The sequence below is a fragment of the Crocodylus siamensis genome, chromosome 1 (assembly GCF_052110815.1).
Source record: "Crocodylus siamensis isolate JL-2025a chromosome 1, ASM5211081v1, whole genome shotgun sequence".
NCBI classification, from domain to species: Eukaryota; Metazoa; Chordata; order Crocodylia; family Crocodylidae; genus Crocodylus; species Crocodylus siamensis.
Window position 1 is genome coordinate 395,157,609 of NC_143395.1, and position 19,286 is coordinate 395,176,894.

At 44.1% G+C, this 19,286-nt stretch overlaps 1 protein-coding gene across 1 annotated transcript in view; it reads left to right on the top strand.

Annotated features, from left to right (window-relative positions):
- The first annotated feature begins 262 nt into the window (after positions 1-262).
- The window catches only part of PGR (progesterone receptor), a 112,810-nt gene continuing 93,786 nt past the window's right edge, over positions 263-19,286 (top strand). The window contains exons 1-2 of the mRNA XM_090030225.1: positions 263-1,245; positions 3,296-3,447. Of these exons, the coding sequence (XP_089886351.1) occupies positions 263-1,245; positions 3,296-3,447 (1,135 nt within the window). The remainder of the gene's footprint in view (positions 1,246-3,295; positions 3,448-19,286) is intronic.

The following is a 19,286-nucleotide window of genomic DNA, read 5'->3' on the forward strand; positions in this document are numbered from 1 at the left end:
GGCTGCCGGGCTCGCACCCCTCAGCCGGCCGGAGCATCCTCGCCTCCGGGCCGGCCCCGGGGGTGTGCGAGGGGCGGGGCGGGCTCCCATTGGCTGGCGGCGGGGAGCGGCGGCTGGTGTCAGAGCCGCAGTCGGGGCATCGCGGGACCCGCCGGGCTGCAGGCGCTTTCGTTTACCCCTGGCCGGACGTCTGCCGGGGCCGGAGGGATGTGAGCGGCCGCGCCGAGCCCCAGCCCGAGCCGCGGAGGTGCCCGGGGCCGGCATGACGGACGTGAGGGCCACGGACCCCCGGGCGCCTCCCTGCGCCGCCGACGGAACGGGCTCCCCCGCCCCCGCCCCCGCCGCCGCCGCCGCCGCGGCCTTCCGCGGGCAGCCCGAGCCCCTGGACGCCGCGCTGGACGGGCTGCTCTACCCGCGGAGCAGCGACGACGACGATGAGGAGGCGGAGGAGGCGGCCGAGGAGGCGGAGCGGGGCCGGAAGCGGGTGGCAGGTGGCGGCTGCTCGGTGTACCGGGGCGCCCCGGCGGACAAGGACTCGCTAGACAGCGTCCTGGACACGCTGCTGGCCCCCGCCGGGCCGCCCAGCCCCGCCGCCTGGGCGCTCTTCGGCGCGGGCCTCGCCGACCTGCCCGGCGCTAGCCGCCACGCGGAGCCCCGGGCGGGGGAGGCGCCGCCGTGGCCCGCCGCGAAGGCGCCCGCGGGGGGACGCGGCGCCGCGCCGAGCCCCGACGGCGAAGCCCCGGACTACCTGCACGTGCCCCTGCTGCCCCTCAACTCGGCCTACCTGGCCTCCCGCACGCGGCAGCTGCTGGACGGGGAGGGCGGCGAGGGCCCGCGGGGCTCCCCCGCGCACGGCCCGCCGGACCCGCCGGATCCAACGCCCTTCGACTACGGCGGCGACCTGCAGCCCGCGCTGAAGATCAAGAAGGAGGGCCTGGGCGCCGCGCCCTATGTGGGCGCCGAGCCGCCCGCCGGCGCTGACTACGCGCTGCTGCCCGCGCCGCCCCGCGCCGGCCCCGACGCCGCGCTCGAGGTGGTGCTGTACAAGGCCGAGCCCGCAGCCGCCTACGGGGCCCCGCTGTACCGCGCCGCGGCGCCGCGCGACTCGCTGCCCTCCACGTCCGCGGCGCCGCCGGCCCTGTACGCGCCCGCCGGGCTCAACGGCCACCAGCCGCTCGGCTTCCCGGCGGCCGCGCTCAGGGACGGCCTGCCCCACGGCTACCCGCCCTATCTCGGCTACGTGAGGTAAGAGCCTCGTCTGTAAGTGGCACTGCCCTGGCCCCGCGACTTGCGCTTCCCGCACACGGTGCAGGTGCGGGCCCGGCGCTCGGCGGGAAGAAGGAGCTTGGTGTGGCAGGAGCATGTCGGCGGGTAGAGCGGCGCGGCGGGCCAGGTCTTGCGAGGGCGCTTGCGGTCTGTTGTGCGCCCACCGACAGGGCTGGGAGAGACTGGTGAATAAAACCAGTGTTATTTGCTTTTGCCATGGGAAAGGATTGCCGGAGTTCAATGGAGTCCCCGCACTTCCAGGAGCTTTCCTCTCTGCTCCTGCATCCTGTTGTCTTGTAGCGAAAAGCTTCCCTTCAGCTTTGCAGGCAAGGCTCTTTGAGTGATCTCTTTTATTGGACCAACTGAGTAGTTGGAAAGAAAAAAGTTTTAGGAGAGCTTTCGGGCACAGTCGACCCTCTTTAGGCATACGGAGCCTCGCTAGTCTGAGACTCTTCAGCTCTGTCGCTGCTACGTTGGGCCAACTGCTGCTGGGATAACATGAGACGAGCTTTTCAAAGCCAGGCGTTCTTCCTCCTGTCTCATGTGTCCGACTGCCTTGCATTCAAAAACTTGTCTCACTCGATTGCAACTACATTGAACCAACTCTGTGGTTGGGATAAAGTTAGATGAGCTTTCCAGTGCCAGCTGTTCTTCCTCCCGTCTCTGGCATTCAACTCTGTCTTCCATCCAAAAGCTTGTCTGACTCTATCGCAGCTACACTGAGCCAACTTTGCAGTTGGAGTAATGCTAGACAACCTTTCCAATGCAACGCATTCTTCCTCCGGTCTCTTGCATTCGACCATCTTGCATTGCAAAGCTAGTCTAACTTTATCTGAGCTACATAATTGGTCTAATAAAAGGTATAACCATAAGAAATCCTTGCCTCACACATTTCAGAATAAGAGAAAAGTTCCAGTGAAACAAATCGGAGAGAGTTTTAGTTGACTGAAACTCAAAGGACTATACTGCTGTCAAAGACTATACTGCTGCACTTTGTGATGTCTTTTAGCTCTGGTCAGAAAACAATTATAATTTTTCACTTCATTGGTCTCTCCCTTATGATGGAGACTTTTAAATGCTTTTGTCACTGTGAGAGTGATGTTTTTGTCACCGTTTTATTGTACCTTTAAAAAGTGGTATTTTGCAAATCATTAACGTTGTTTATTACTGTGGAAATGATTAGCAGGTGTCAGTTCAAAACAACCTAAAATTGGTGAAGATCTCAGCTTATACGCAGGTATCTTCTCCAGTCTATGTTGCATTTTACAGGTAGGCAACACGTAGACATTTCTATGATTTTTCAGGGTATGCTTGCATGAGAAGCACTCTCAAGATAGAAGTATGAACATTGAAGTGTATCAGATCTTATCTGATCTGTTAAAATGATTAAGTTTCATTCTAATAGAAACTGCATGCTATGTTATAATATTTACTAATATAGTGAGGATAGTGTTCATTTTTTAAATATCAATTTTGTAGTGAATTAGGATACTGGATTTGACAGTTATTGTTTTTGTTTACATTAAAAAGGTTACCAGTCAGAACTCTGCCAACAAATCAGGAGACTTAAGTTGATGTTTGTGAGATGTTTCCAAATAAAGCAAATGTTAATTACTAATTGCCATGGGAAAGGATTGCTGAAGCCAACTTGACTTCAGTTCTCCTAGTTTAGGTTCTTCCTACAGAAGTGCATATGCAAGAGAGAATTACAACTGTTCTTCTGCAGGGAGCTGAGCTTTCACCCCTACTTGCTAACACAAGTTAAAACATTGCAACACTAGGACTTTTACGTTATTCAGACTACTTTATTTAATACATTTTACAAATGTGCCTTTTGCCTAATGTGGAGGAGCCATGAAGTCAAGACAGGGTTGGAATGGCTTTGCACACGTTTCCCCAGACTTGTCAAGTTTGATTTTTAAAACTGAAAGGCTAGCTTTGCACTTAAAACTGATAACCTTATAATACAGATAGTTTATCTTTAAAAATCCGGATGTCTCATTCATCTCCCCCCCCCACTCTTTTAAAGGCCACATACTGAAATGAGCCAGAGTCCTCAATTCAGTTTTGAATCTTTACCTCAGAAGATTTGCCTGATCTGTGGTGATGAAGCCTCTGGTTGCCACTATGGAGTACTTACCTGTGGAAGCTGTAAAGTCTTCTTCAAGAGGGCCATGGAAGGTATTGTTAGACACTTTTATTTTTAATTACTTGAAATAAAACTTCCTAGACTCAGCTATGCACTTTTTAAAGATTGTTTTTTTACTAGTAAAACAGATATTTGTAGGTAGTATTAATCCCTGCATTTTATTTCTGGGAAACGGATTTAAATCTGCAGTAGCTGGTAAATTCTTTTGAAATGATTTACCTTACTATTATTTGCTTTACTTTTAATATTTACTACTTGGCTTTTTTCAGGTCTTCGCAGAGGTTCATAAAATCCTTCATTGCTTTAACGTGTTTCTTGACTTTAAACAAATAGAATACAATTTTGTTTTAAAAAAGTCTGTGCGTTCCTGCTGAGGAGAAAAAAGGAACGATTTGACATATTTACAAAAATATAAGATCCTGTTGGTTTCATTTAGTCGTGGAAGTCTGTGGGAATCTCTCGTGTTTCTAGAATATAGAATTTGGCTGCTTAAGATTTAAATAGTAATAATTTTTAAAAACAACATTGATTTTGCATTCCATTCAGGACAGGTGTTAAGTAACAGTGTCTGTAGGTGTCAATAATTAAATTAAAGTTTACATTATATCTGAAAATAGATTGATATTTATTCAAGAATATATGCATTTGATTTCTTAAATCCAATTTTATGATTACTTATGCATTCAAATTATATGGACACCTACACAACTTAAAAATACGCTATCGAAAATGTTGGGCCTATGTTTTACATTGCATTTCAAACAGTTTACTTCCAAACAGTAAATGAAACAACATACTAATTAGTTCTTTTAATTTTCAAGTTCTGCCTTCTTTTCTGTGCTTATCCTTTCATCCTGGGAAAATAATTTATAGCTTAGTAATGTATAACAGGTGGTCAATTCTGGATAAAACTGATCTCAGTACATTTTACATATGACATTGCATTTTACAGGGAGGCAATGAGGAAAAGTTCTGTTTTTCTAAAATGTGCTTGTATGACAAGCATGCATGTTAGCAAACACAAATCATTAGCCACAGTATATTTATCTAATTTATATATAGCTCTTTAAAATCAAAACTGTATGTTTTTGTGTTGTTTTAGATAGCTTTATTCAACTTTATAGAATTTATAAGGTTTTGCATTAGATACAAGGATAGCTGAACTTACTACATGAATGAGCATAGCTTATGTGTAATGCTTATTTTATTTGTACAGTGTTAGTTTTGTATATTATTTTGCATAATATTTTATGTTGTGCTATATATTTCATATTATTAAAACATGCATCATATTGAAGCTACTTGTAGATAATTATGTGAGGCTCTAATTGAGCAAAACACTTAAAAGTGATCATTTTTAGGAAGGTACTTATGTTTCATTGACTTTCTTAACTGTCTTTTTTCCGGATGTTACACACACATTAATTCTACCTTAGTTTTTATTACTGCTCACATCAATTACATATAACAAAAATATAAACACCTGAAGTCTTTAACAAGGAAATTAATTTTAAAAAATCACATTAAAATAGCCATTTAATTTTTTAATATTATCTTTGTTTTGTATTTAATTTTCTATCTGGGGCATCGAATTGTCCAGATGTAGGTGCCCAAATAGGCTAATCTACTTACAGATGTATTATATTACTATTTTTACATAAAAACATTTCAGCATATATCTCAGACATATTTAGTCAGGGACGATATGCCTTGAGCAGGGGTCTGGACTGGATGACCCTGTGCAGTCCGTTCCAGCCCTACTTACATGTTTCTATATCACTTTTTGAATACAGTGTGAATAATTCTGTGTTAGCAAAGTATTAAGATGATTGATAGAGTTGTTTTCCTATGCACAAATATGTCCCAAAAACCATGAAAAGAAAATGAAAAATAACTGTCTGTACAAATTCTTGGTTGTGCCTGCTTTACGGCTAGGGACAGACATTCAAAAATCCCAAGGTGGAATCGATCTAAGTTGCGTGGTTTTCTGTAAGCAGTGTAGTGTAGAGCGGTAGTGAACAGAATACTCATTTGCCCTGTGGAAAGTGGGGCGGGGGGACCGTAAACCTGGTTCTACTATTTTTAGACCGGTCTACGTGTGCCAACCGGTATTCTGTTCTGTTACTGCTATAGAACTTTTTTTTGCTGAACTTTTGCTGTCACTGGTATAGACCAGTTTTTGCCCACTTATATCAGTAAAAGTGTAATGTCTATACCTGGCCTGCGTGGGATCTTCATCTTTGACAATAAAGAATGTTTCTCAGAGGATTAGGTGTAAGAGGAGTGATTTTGAAAAATTAGATTTTACAGGTCAGAGTGGCTTAGAAACATGGGACATCACAATTGAAACAGCAATTGACTGTTGTGAATTAAGGAGGGAGGAAGACAAAAATGAATCAAACCTTGGATGAAAAAAGTGATCTAGTTGGACAGATACATGATTAGATAGCATGACGCGGGAGAGGTTAGTCTATGGAGAGGTTTGAAAATCAAGAAGGTAGTCCTGAATTCAGCTGCAAGGTGGTAGACAGTCATAATTATTTGGTTCCAGTTAATGGGTTAAAGAATAGCTGTATTCTATGTAGTTTAGAGTTTAGTGAGTTATTTTGGTAAATTCAGTAGTCACAAGCTAGTGTGGTAAATTAGCGGTGAACAAGAATCAACACAGCAAAAATTCTACTGCAAATACAATAATAAAGTTCACAGTTATAGGTATACCGGCTGCAATTCAGATATATTCTTTTTCGATTAAATGCACTTTTTCCCTATTCTTTCTTCAAAGTGAATGTATCTTTATTTATGAATTTAGGTAGGACTAGTCTAGACATAATTATCTTCTATTAATGTATATAAAATACTAAACTTTTAATGCAAATTACGGCCTGACCAGAAACAGGTGGTTTTTGTTATTTCATATATCCTTATAACTATCAACTACCTGGTTTGTATGTGACAGTTGGTCTTACTGTTTTTCTGTGCCGATGCTTAGAAACAGCAGTATAATAGAATAGGGGTAGAAGGAAACAAAGCAACAAGTATGGGCATAATAGCTATTTCTTTATTTTTAAAACACTTTTTAGTGCACTATTCTAAATGTTTCTTTTAGCATCAATATGCTGAATGATTACAGTGCAATTGTCCATGATGTTGTTTTTCATGCACATATAATCCTTCTCATAAAAACTGCTTTGAGTTCCTTCAGTATATTGATATCCTACATATTTTTTTTTTTTTAAATCTATTCAGTCAGAAATATGGGGCCTATATATGTTTTCCTAAAGACACTATCAATTTTCTCTCTTTATTGATTCTGTCTGTAAAACTGGATAGACCAAAATTACTTTACACTGGTTGGGTATATTGTAATAACATTTGCATATAATCAGCAGAGAGATGGATACAATTTATAGGTGAAGGAAAACTGCATAGTCCTTGTGAAAAAAGATATCGTACAATGTAGATACAGAATTAAACTTTTAGTATGCATATGGCCAATTTTTAAAATTAATGTGATTGCTCATAGGCCAATTTCAGCCATTTTAGTTCTCAGTTTTTTATGAGTTAATATATAAGCATGAAGGATGACTATGTATATTTCCTTTTATTAGAATTGCGACTAAAAATAGCCCAACTATCATTATTAACATTATCTAATTAGAAAAAAATCACCTTTGTAAAAGTTGATGGTAGTCTTATGTAGAGTTTAGATCATGCAATGGTTTGGATAGAGATGATCCTGCCTGAGATGAGGAATTGGACCAAATGACCTGTGGAGGTCTCTTCCAGCCCTACTTCTCTTTAATTCTATGAAATCAAGCTTCTTTATTTAGTAGAATGAACAAAGTACATTTTTCTTTTCTTGCTGAAGCAAAAGTAGAAACAAAACATTTGAAAATCATTTATGTACTACCGTGTTTGGTCAGGAATGCATTTTTTTTAAGTCATACCCCAGGTATAGATCTAGAGTCATACTGCAGAGAATAGCTTTTGGTGTTGTGGGAGCAGGTTTAAATCTCTGAAAGTGAAAAGCCTTTCCAGGGAAAAACAGGACTGTTGGGATAACGGCCAATGCGGGAGCCAGCGGAGTGGGGTGGGGATTGGGGAGAGGAAAGTTGTAAGGATAGATAATAGGAAAAATAGTAATAAAAAAACCCACACAAACCGTTTTACATCTTAGGGATTGCATACTTGTGTTAGTTTTACTCATTCATCTGAAGAGGACTGTTGTAATGATGTATTCATTGTGCCAGCTCCTAAAAAAGGTGTGTAACAAAACAAAACAAAACAAAACAAAACAAAACAAAAACCAAAAAAACCCCAAACCGCCCCCCAAAACCAAAAAAAACCAAACCCCAAAAGAAAACAACCCCTCCCCCCGACTTTTACTTAGCAGCAGAGGAATCATAACAACTATTAACAAATACTCTCAATTAAGCCATTTTAAATGAAGGTCTGTACTTTATTCCATCAGTGAACAGAAAATAAAGAGCAACATACATTTAAGATTCATAATAAACTTTCAGAAAGGCTATTTTTAGAATTATCAAGTAAGTTATTTTAGGATATTTTTCTAAGTAACTTGCAGTTGAATAAGGAATTAAAAGATGTTGTCACCTGGGCTGTATCTTTAATTTTTAGTTTTATAAAATTAGAAGTAATCTTTTAAAATGCGGAATAACTGCAATAATAGAACATGTAGAAGAACTTTTAATTCTAAAAGTATTAGGAAATTTTCTGCACATATAATCAGGCAGGACTACCAAAACTACAAAACTGTGCGATGGGCAGGGCAAATGTACTTTACTCACATGTTATGAAGAGGAATCAAATGTTTAGGTTTGTTGGATCCTAGACTTCTGCCATTTGTTCTTCATACGTGGTCTTTTGGCAGCCTACATCTATCCCTTTGAGTTGCAAGTGATTTTTTGCAAGAGCTTTGATGTACAAAAAGAACGTACATTTATGTAGACTTTGAATAATATTGTAGGTGGTGTCTCTTCTAAATGACCTTTACTTTTTATTTTGACATCATCTGTGCCATGTGCTTTTCTTGGTCCTCTGGTTATAGTACATCAGCTTGCTAATTGAAGAAAAGATGTCTAGAAAGTAGGTAATATAACAGTTGGTCCATGAGAAACCAGCTACTTGTTTTAAAAATGTAGCTCTTGAATGCTTTATTTCAGTTTAACAGTTGCATATTAGATTGTGGAAAATATTTAAATTTTTTTTTAATTCACTGTGCTTGAGACCCCTGCCCATTTTGAAGTGTGAGGACACTGCTGCATGAGATGCAAAGAATGGCTGGAACATGCTAATTAGCACTCTACAGCAGTCTTGATTAATCTCTGTAACCTTTGTAAAAAAAGTAATTACCAGGGATCCTGATGTTCTCTGATAAAAAATCCCTAATTTTCAGATTTTAAAAAGTAATCCAAAATACACATTTTTCCATGATAAAAATGAAACATATCTCTCTATATTAGTGGCCTTTCAGCTTAATCAAGGAAAAAAGTGGATTTGGGGTTACCTTTTTCATCTAAAAATTGGGCATTTTTTCATCAGAGAAAACCAGGATCCCTGCTTGTAAACACTTCCAGAAGATGTTGAAGCTCAGGCTGTGGCAGGTCATAACAGGGAGGGAGTTTCAAAGCTGCGGAGTGACTACTGAGAATACCTTTTCTTGTATTTACATCCCACAAACTGAGTACACAGATGGAATTTGCCACAGACTACTTCCAGCTGCCTATATGGATTGCAAAGTAATATAATGAAACTATATAAGGCGCAAGCTATTTGGGGCTTTATAGGTCAGAACCAACCTCGAATTGTGCCTGGAAACCTATTGCAAACCAGTGCAGTCCCCTTGATTTACCTGTGGTCTTGAGCAGAGGGTTGGACTAGATAACTTCTGGAGGTCCCCTCCAGCCCTGCTTTTGTGTGATTCTTTGGGGCACTGCAGTAATGTGCTTCTGGCAACCCACATACATACATGGTCTGCACTGGCTGAAGTTTGTGGACAGTTCTCAAGGGCAGCCTCATATGAATTGAATTATGAAGAATTATATTCGTATCATATTCAGTATGAAAGACTAGAAGCCAGAGTTTGTGATAAGTTATGGGTTATAGAAATGACACTGTAATTTGACCACCAGCTTGTTCTGATGATTTTGTTAAGGTGATGGATTAGAAATGATACTTATGCATTTGTGACTAGTCATTATTGCTAATAGAGGGTACTTAGAAAATGGTAATTTGAAGAAATACTGGTTAAATGATTTTTCTGGGTTTAACTTTATGGAGTATAAATGGAAGCAATATCATCTGTTGGGCTGAAATAATTCTGGATGGAAAATAAGTTAATTAAGTTATGGCATAACAGCTTATGGCATTATAGACTGTCAACAGGTGATTCTTGTCCACTGTGTGAGTATGTATTGTTGCTGCTAATGAAGGCTTAGGTTTGCAAGACCATTTGTCAAGTGTCATGATATCTCATGCTACGCTTTCTATCTGTTTTGCAAAGTATATAATGTTTTCATGATGGACACTTAGGTATTGCTTCAGAAGCTAATTAACTGGACTTCTTGCTGTTATGTCAATTAGTTAATGGATTAGAGCACGTTATTGTGAGGGAGCGTATATTTCTCTAGACTGGAGCTGGGTTATTTTTTATGCATCCAGTCAAATAGATGATACTTAAACCACCTTTACATTGAGTAACATAACCAGAATACTGAAAGAATTCCATAGCAAAATTGGGAAACATTTATTGGAGATTAGGCAATAATTATTCTAGTTTGTTTAGACTGCCTATACATGTGCTCGGAAGGATTGGTTGCGGGGGATGGATTTTAACTAGAGTGGTTCCTGGAGAGCAGCTCCAATTAAAACACTGTGGTATTAAGCCCCTGCACAATTAAAAATGACTGCAGGACTCTTTAAAGCTCATTCAACAAACTTTAGTTTAAAATGCCTTAGCAGCCATTTTTAAACCCATGGGGCGCGTCTACACATGGAAGCACATATGCTTGCAGCAGCTCAAATAGAAGCGGTGCAAATTTGAACTGGGCTTTTTGCTTCAGTGCATGTGCTCAGACACGCACTTTGGTGTGGGGCAAATTGTGCCACTTGGGGCAAAATAACCCTGCCTGGCTCCTCCTGGATCTATAGCCAGGGAGAGCTAGAGACCGGGGCCAGCACTTGTGCTGTCTCCAGCAGTATAAAAAGCTGTCCTGTCCTGGCCCCAGCAGTATAAAAAGCACCCTGGCAAGTAGCTCAGGGCTACCAGCTCTCAGGAGCTTCTGGGGCCCAGCCAGTTGGTACCTGGGGACACTATCCCCTCCACTACCCAGCTGGACAGCTGAAGCAGCCCTGAGAGTTCTCTGCACCCTCTACCCACTGCAGCAGTCTGGCAGTGGGGACTGCTGCCTGGCTGTGACCTGCTGTGCACTTGCCAGACTCAGATGAGGACTGCAAAGCCAGTAGAAGCATCTGCCCCTCTGGGCCAGCTGCCAGTGGACTGTGGCTGCAGAGTTGGCCTCTGTGTGGCACTACTGCCATGTGTGCCCCCTGCCCAGCCATCTGGGCAGCTATTGCCCGGAAGATGTTCTGGGTGTGGTGTGCTTTGAACTGTCAAAGCATGTCTTCCTGGCCTCATTTGGCTAGCAGGTCAACCACAGCCAGTTGGGTCCAAGGTGCCAGCTCTCAGCAGGCAGGGTCCTCCCACTGGCCTCCCTAGCAGGAATTCTGGTGTTCCCTATTGGAAAACTGAAGAATCCTTGATTAAAAAAAAAAAAAAATCCCAAAGTCATTCTGTAAAATACCCCCCAAATCCATGTTCCTCCACAAGTAAACCAAAAAATCACTATAAAGAGAGAGAATGAGACAGAGACAGCAATCAGTCAGACTATGTTTTATTGACATATCTTACAGTGTTAAAGTAAGTCTCTTATCATAATAATAAAGTGGACTCTAAATACGTGTTTCATGAATTCGTGTATACATGTTTTGCTGCACTTCTACAGGGCAATGGCCCTCACACAAGGGGTTCGTCCCCCCAACAGGGGATACGGCCCCCACACAAGGAGTATGCCCCCTGCAACAGGGTTCACCCCAAAACAAGGGTTATGGGCCCCTGACGGGGGATAAGCACCCACACAAGGGATATGGTCCGCCAACAGGGGATTCAGCTCCCCAACTGGGGTTCAACCTCCAAACAAGGGGTATGAGCCCGCAACTGGGGGTTCAGCCCTCACACAAGGGGTGTGGCCCCCCAATGGGGGACAAATGGCCCCCACATACCCCTTGCAAGGCCCACGTGCCCCACTCAAGCCCCCCAATGGCTGTCCCATTGGGCCCCACCCCTGCTCCCCCAGACCCTCCAATGGCCACTCCACCCAGCCTCACCCCCTCAATTTGCACCCCCAGACCCCATGGCTACCCCCACAACCCCAGGCACCATCACTTAAAAAAAAACCCAGAAAAAAATGGGAAAAAAAAGCCTATGCTTACCTTAGAAGCAGGGGTGATGCAGCTCCAGGGCCTCCTGGCAGAGCCCCCGCATGGGCAGCACAGGGCAGCGGGGGGCAGCAGGGCCTGGGCTGGGGCCACTGGGGTTGTCACCCTGCCCGGCACTGTACGGGCGGGGCCCTGGGCAGCCAGATGGCAGCTCCAACTGCTGGTAAGTGCCAGGGTTGGTTGGTTTGTTTGTTTGTTTTTTAAACTATGGGGTGGGGGAGCAGGAATCGGTGGGGGGATGGGGTCAGCCAGGGCAGGGGTCGGGGGCCTCAGGGGGCTGGTGGTGGGAGGGGCCAGGCCCAGCAGGTGTTGGGGGACTTGGGGGGAGGCTGGCGGAGGGGCCGGGCTATTGGCAGTAGGGATTGGGAACCTTGGGGGGCTGGTGGGGGGATAGGCTGGCTGCAGCAGGGGTTGGGGGCCTCAGGGGAGGCTGGCTGCAGCAGGGGTTGGGGGCCTCGGGGGGGGCTGCTGGGGTCCAGGGGGCTGGGGGAGTGGGTGGGGCCATTGGGGGTCCCCCCCATGGACCACTCCTCCCTCCTCCAGCTCCCCCAACACTTTACTCACCGGCACCGGAGCCCTGGTCCTGAAACACGCGGCCTGTATGGCTGCGTTTCAGCACCAGGGTGAGGGCCAACCATAGAGACGCTCTGGCAGTCAGAGCTTCTCCATGGAGGACCCAGCATCTGATTGCCTCAGGGGCTGTTCCACTTTTTTAAACATTGATTTTTGTAGACTCCTGGATATCTAGGGGTGTAATTTTCTCCCCATGCTGCAAACTTGCAGCGTGGGGAACATTGTTTTGCTCTCGCACATATCTGTTGCCCTGTCTCAAAGGGGTTTGAGGCGGGGCAAGAAGCACAGGCATGCTCATCTGGACACGCCCACTGGAGCTTATACACATGACACTGCAGCAATGCTAGAACATTCTAATTAGAAGATGTTGAAGCACCCATAGTGATGACATTTACTTCTACAGCTTCGTAGCTATGCTAAAACAAAATCTTTTTCTGACGGTAATCTGCTCAGTGCCATAGTGTGACTAGCACATATATCTAGTGTACTGCTAGCTAAAGGTCTAATCTGTTAACCAGAGTGAGAAAATCTCTGTACTGTCAGACCTGTCAAGATCAGAATACCCCAGTTATTCCCCAATTTGGAGGAATTAAATCATTTATCCTACATCTGATCTTGATTGTGATTGTAGTCCACTGGTATCAGTCCATGCTGTTTTTCAGCAACATTGATTAGTGTCATTTGGGTTATTCTTATAACTGGGAGGTGGTAGCTGTTCTATCCTGTTGTTTGTTTTCTTCTTTTCCTAATATCCAATCTTTATTTCCCCTTATAATTCTTTACTAAGTCAGTGTGTCCCATTTTGGCCTGCTATTGCTATAGGACAGAACTGTGAGTAGAACTGCTAAATATGAGAGGTTGGGGACAGAATAAAAAAAAATAGGAGCCCATTTCATATGTGAAATGGCTTCACTGTAGTAATGTACTGTACTTGATTAACTGATGTTGAAACTAAGGGTTGCAGAACTGTTAGATACTTTTCCTTAAGTCAATTAATGTGGTTACTATATCACATTCATGCTCAGGTGATAGGTAACTTAGTCCCCCTCCAGATATTAATGTGGATAGGATTGTGGGATAGGATCTTAGGAATTTTATTCTGGATCCCCAAAACTGCACATCCTGGCATGTGAAACGTCCAAGGTTTGGCAGGCCAGGATGTGCAGTTTCAGGGATCCGGGATAAAATCCCTCAGATTTCTTCCTGCATTTGACAGTGCTGGGGAACCCACTTTCTGATTCTGCACTCCCCATGTACCCAAATATTTAAAGGATGTGTGTGCAGTCCAGCATCTGGGAGCCACTCGGGGCTGTACCCATATCTTTTGAACTTGCGAGCCTCTGGCAAACCCTGCATCGGGGAGCTGTTTCTTGATCCCAGCCCTTTAAAGTACATATGGGTAGCCCAGGACCAGGGGCCTGCTCCCCATTTATCTAGACCTTTAAAGAGTGAATATAGAGCTTGGCACAGGGGAGCTAGTCCCCAATACTGGGCTGCCCATGTGGGTTCTGGGTTATTTAAAAGGGCTTGTGGGCAACCCAGCACCAGGGAGATGGTGTCTTAATCACTGTGAGATTAAGTTTAAAGGCAGCCCAGCTCTGTGATGTGGCTTCTTGGGCACCCTTTCATGCCACACGTTCAAATTAAAGCATGATACAAACCACATTAGTGAGTAACATCTTTGTGGATGGTTTGCTACTTTTATCACATGCTAAATAGCTTGAACGTCTGGCACATTACAGTTAATTGTAATGGAAGAGGCCTTAGATAGTTGTTAGGGTTCACAAAAGTATGCACAAAATGACTCAAATGGAATCTACTGATAATAAAAAGTTCCAGATTCTATAATTTTATCAACTTACATTCACTGACAAATATAGGACTATGAAGCTAGTATTTTAATTACGTAAATACTTTCTGCAAGAAATTCTTCCATAGAAAGTACAATAGGGATTAAATTTTAAAAGCTAGATAAAGTCATCCCTGACAGAAAATAGCCATTATATTGAAAACTAAAACTTTTACTGTTTTACCTCTTACTGTTTTGCAAAAAGAGTTTGTAATTTTCATAATGATGACATTTTCTAAATGCTAGGTATAAGCAGTCAAGACCAATAGTCTTGATTCTTTGTTTAACATGTTCTGCTAAGTAAGAGTCTCAAACACTTTAATACGCTTTTCTTCTCCATTTAATTAAGTTTAGGTAGCAAGGTTAGCAGAGATTTATTTCATTTTATTCCCCAACACCTTCACTTGTCTGTGTAATGTAATTATTAGGATTTACTTCTTGTGCAAGGTTTCACACTGGGCATGTGGTATATTTTAATTTTACCTAAAAAATAATGTTCTTATTCTGAAATTCTGTCATCTTCATAAGCTTTCCTACTTATTTTATTATACTACAAATAAGACAGTCTCCTCTGACAGAAACATTCCAGTTGGAATGCTTAGATATATAACCAAAGGAAGAGTATACATAATATAACATACTTAACTGACTCTTTTATATTTTGGCAAACAAAAATGCAGGAACATTGGAGGAAGTGTATGTAGGATGGAGTGAATTGTACTAGCAGATGATCTGAACTTTAAGGCTACGAACGGACATTACACATAAACCAGTTTAAGTGATCAGAAACGGGTTTAAGTCTGTAACAGAACAGATGTTTAGCGCATATAAACCAGTTTGAAAATGGCTGAAACTGGTTTGAGATAAACTTGGTTGAATGTAGTATCTGACTTAACTGATTTGGCTCAAATCAGTTTATTCAATGTCTGTCCCAGACCTCTTACAAGTTTAAGTTAACTCAGAGTTCCCCAGCATCCCAGCATGCTCTCTGGGCTGGGCGGGGCATTCTGCTCCACGGCAGGGCTGACCCCTCCCTTCCGTTCCCTCGCTGGAGCTCAGCACAGACTTGCAGGCACAGCAGGGTTAGGCTGGCTTCCCCATGCCTCCCTTTCTCCCCCACCTTACTACTCACTGCTTAAGCAGAGATCCCTTCCTCCTCTCTGCCCCAGCAGGGACTGTAGCCAGCATGTGATATGCTAGCTAATGCCAAGAGGTGTCTGTGTGTCTCTCTCCAATTTCAGTGTGATAGAGAGACAGAGCAATGACCGCTTAGGGCATTTGGAGCTAATCAACAGGTTAGTTGATAAGCTGTTTAAAATAATATGTAGAGAGGATATTTTTTTGCTAATCGGGTGATAAAGACTGTTATCAGCCCCCTGCTGTGCTGGCTTGCTCGCCTGTCAGTTTGCTGCAGACAATATGACAAAACAGGGAGGGAGATTGAAAAGCTCTGTATCATTAATAGATGTGTGCACTGCACTGCCCCCTCCCCCGCCCCCCTTACCCTCAGAGCGCTAGTCCTGGGCACTGCAGGCATGTGATTGAATTTCCTCAGTGCCGTATTTACCCAGTTAGAAAATAACATTTTTTTCCCCCACCATTTAACACTGGGGCGTGGGGGCAAGTCCCTCACCTTACAATCAAACATGATGTGGGGGGAGGGGGAGGGGGTACAGGCAGCTGCTGTGTCTCTAGTCCCAGCCCGGGGCTGGAGCAGAACTTCAGCTGCTATCTGGCCCCCTCTGCTTATGCATGCCCCACCACACCTCCGCAGCCCCCAGATTTCCCCACTTCCCATGCCACTTCTCCCTCCTTCCCTTCTGCCACACTCCTTACCTCTGATTTCCACCAGCAGACTCTATCCCTGATGCAGCATGTGGCATGGAGCATGGCTCCAGCCCAACTACGTAGCAGCTGTGGTGCAGAGCTGGCAGTGATGCTACAGGGCTGGGCTAGAACAGCAATATCAGCTCTGTGCAGCTGCTGTGGGGCCAGGCTGGAGCAATGCTTCATGTCCCAGGCCTCAGCAGGGATGGAGCCTGCTGGCATGGAGCACAAGTAAGGCGGGACTTGAAGGAGCAGGCAGGGGGGAGAGACTTCAGGGTGAGGAGATGGCAGGAAATAGGGGCACGGACCTGAGGTTGCAAGTGGGAGAAGCAATGTGGAGGAGTGGGGGACAGGTGAAGTGGGAATTGGGGCAGCCTGAGGCTGCTGGTAGGGGGGGCAGGCACAATAGAGGTGAGTAGGGGGCATGGGCAGCAGACGGCAAGCTGCCTGCCTCTCTCACTGCCTGCCTCACTGCCTCCACACTTCCTGCCTCCTACTACCTGTCCCCTCCACCTCCCACTGCTTGTTTCTTTATTGCCTTTCCATCTGCTCTACTAGGTTCCCCCTATGCTGTCTCCTCCACCACCTTCACCATCAATGCTCTTCGCATTGCCTTGCACCCCACTGTGTGCAGTAGTGTGGAGAGGGGATGATGAATTTAAGACAATCCTCCAATAATTAGATTCCACACATGGAAAATTATAATAAATTTATAAATTTTCCAAGTCTAGAATCTAATTTTGCTGGTGTCATCTTACATACATGGTCATCTTATATTAAGGTAAATATTGATTTTTGTTTAACCCACTAAAACCAAGAAAAAACAGTTCAGATTGACTTAAAATAATTTAACAGTTTTTTTTACCAACCCCCTCCCCCCCGTTAAATTTCGAATTTGGGGTATAACAAAATGTTTTGTTTAGATGCTTTAATTAAAGCTGGACCTGATGATCTCTCAAGGTTCCTTTCAGCTCTCATGTCTGTGAAATCTACATCTATGAAAGAAGTAGATTTACACAAATGAAGAAGAAAGGCGCAAGATCCCTTTTACTCAATAGCCCAATGGGTAAGGCACTTGGGATACAGGCTTTTCCAAGTTCAGTATTCTTTTCTGCCTCAGGCAATTCAAGCCCACTTCTCTCTCCTCCTGGGAGATCCCCTTGACTTCAGTTGTTTTGGAATGAAGTTGCCCTCCACCTCCTCTCCTGAAGCTATAGTACAACGTTAAAAAGAGATCTAGGTTCCTATAGCCAGAGAAATTGCATAAGAGGAGGCATGACTCTCTAGCTTAGTGTTTACAGATGGCTGTCTTAATTGCTAGGCTAGAGAATCCAACAGAAATTACACATAAACTGGTTTAAGTGACTAGAAACTAGTTTAAACCTGTGATAGAACAGAAGTTCAGTACACATAAACCAGTTTTAAAATGGCTGAAACTGGTTTATGATCAATCTGGTTGAATATAGTATCAAACCAGTTTATGAAACTTCTGTCCCAGACCCCTTCCTAGTTTAAGTTAAATCAGAATCCCCCAGCATGCTTTTCAGCCCTGTGCTGTCTGCTCCAGAGAGCAGGGCCTGCTCCTCTGCTCCCTGGCTGGAGCAGTGAGGTCTGGCTCACTGGTCAGCTCACTAGCTCCCCCAGGCAAACCCCAACTGGGGTCTGGGACCAGAGAGGGGGGTTAAACTCATGTTCCTCTGAATACAGAGCTGCCCTGTCCTGCTAAACCTTACTGCTGGATGCAGCTGTGGACTACAAATCCCAGAGGCACCTGGAAGCAGGAAGAGGAAGTGACAAGCAACCCTGAAAGTCCTGCTGCTCCGATTGTGGACTGTAAATCCCAGAGACCTTATAGGGCAACAGGAAGAGTAAGTGAACACACAACCCAGGCTGTGTTTACAGCTCTTCAGTTTATAGTTTTTCAGAGAGAGAATTATTCTTGTTTAAGCTTTTTTTAATTCAGTGCCACTACCTCCCCCCCTCCCCTAGGGAGAGCACAGGCTGGGGCCTGGCTATGCCCCCTCCATTCTAACAGGACTTTTTCTCTTCCCTCCCCCTTGGCAGTGGCTGGTAGGCATACTCAGCATCCTCTGGCTTCTGGCTTGAGCCACTGCAGGCATGTGCCTGAATTTCTAAAATCAAAAATGAATGTGTGTTCATGTGCTTATCCATTCAGTCAAAAAGCAGGTTAGGCTTTTTGACTATCTGTATTTAGCCATTCTGTCTTTCTGGCCCAATTCATTTTGTTTTCTGTAAAATGGACCCTGATTGTTATATGCTCTCCTGAAAAATGAGAGGAATGGATGTGATACCTCACTGGAAAAAGGAGGGAATTGAACCTGGAGTTGAGCTAACCAGTAGACAGTTGTATATTCACTTTCTCTGACCATGTTTTTAAAATGAAAAAAGCAGTATCAGCTGTGTTTTGTAATCATCTCCGTGTCTGTCAGGAGTATTTTACATATACCTGCTGGGTCAGGATCCTTAGTTAACATAAAACATGGGAGTGCTTTGTTTAATGATCTCAGCTGGGCTTAGGTGCCAGATAGGTATTGAGCTTGCAGGCACCATAAAACTGAAATATATTTGATCACGTGCAGAAGCAAAATGCCAGGATCTTGGGCAACTTTAGCAGTGAAAATGTAGGCATCATGCACAGGCACTGGCGTTATTCACCAAGAAGATTTTGAGGATTGCAGTTTTGAATTTTGGCACCTAGGTCCATTTAAGTTCTGCTTTAGGTGCCTTAGTCCTTTTGTAGATCTAGCTTTTATGTTGAAATAGAGCTGCTATTTGAAGGAGATACAGGCCAGCAAGAATGAGGAAGGAAGAGGAGCCTTCATTAGCATTTAGGAAGAAATTTAGGAAGAAAAGGAAGCTGAATATCAGGAAAACGTTCTCACATTGGCAACAGAATAATTTACCAAGACAAGTGATGGAAGCTTCAGACGTCTGACGCTAGACTAAATAAAACACTAGAGAATGCATTGTAATGAACAGTCCTGCACTGGGAAGGGTATACTGTATACTGGATGATTTAATAGCTTGTGTGTTATGTGATGGAGAGCTCTGACCTTGAGAAGGACCTGTACAGTGACAAATTTA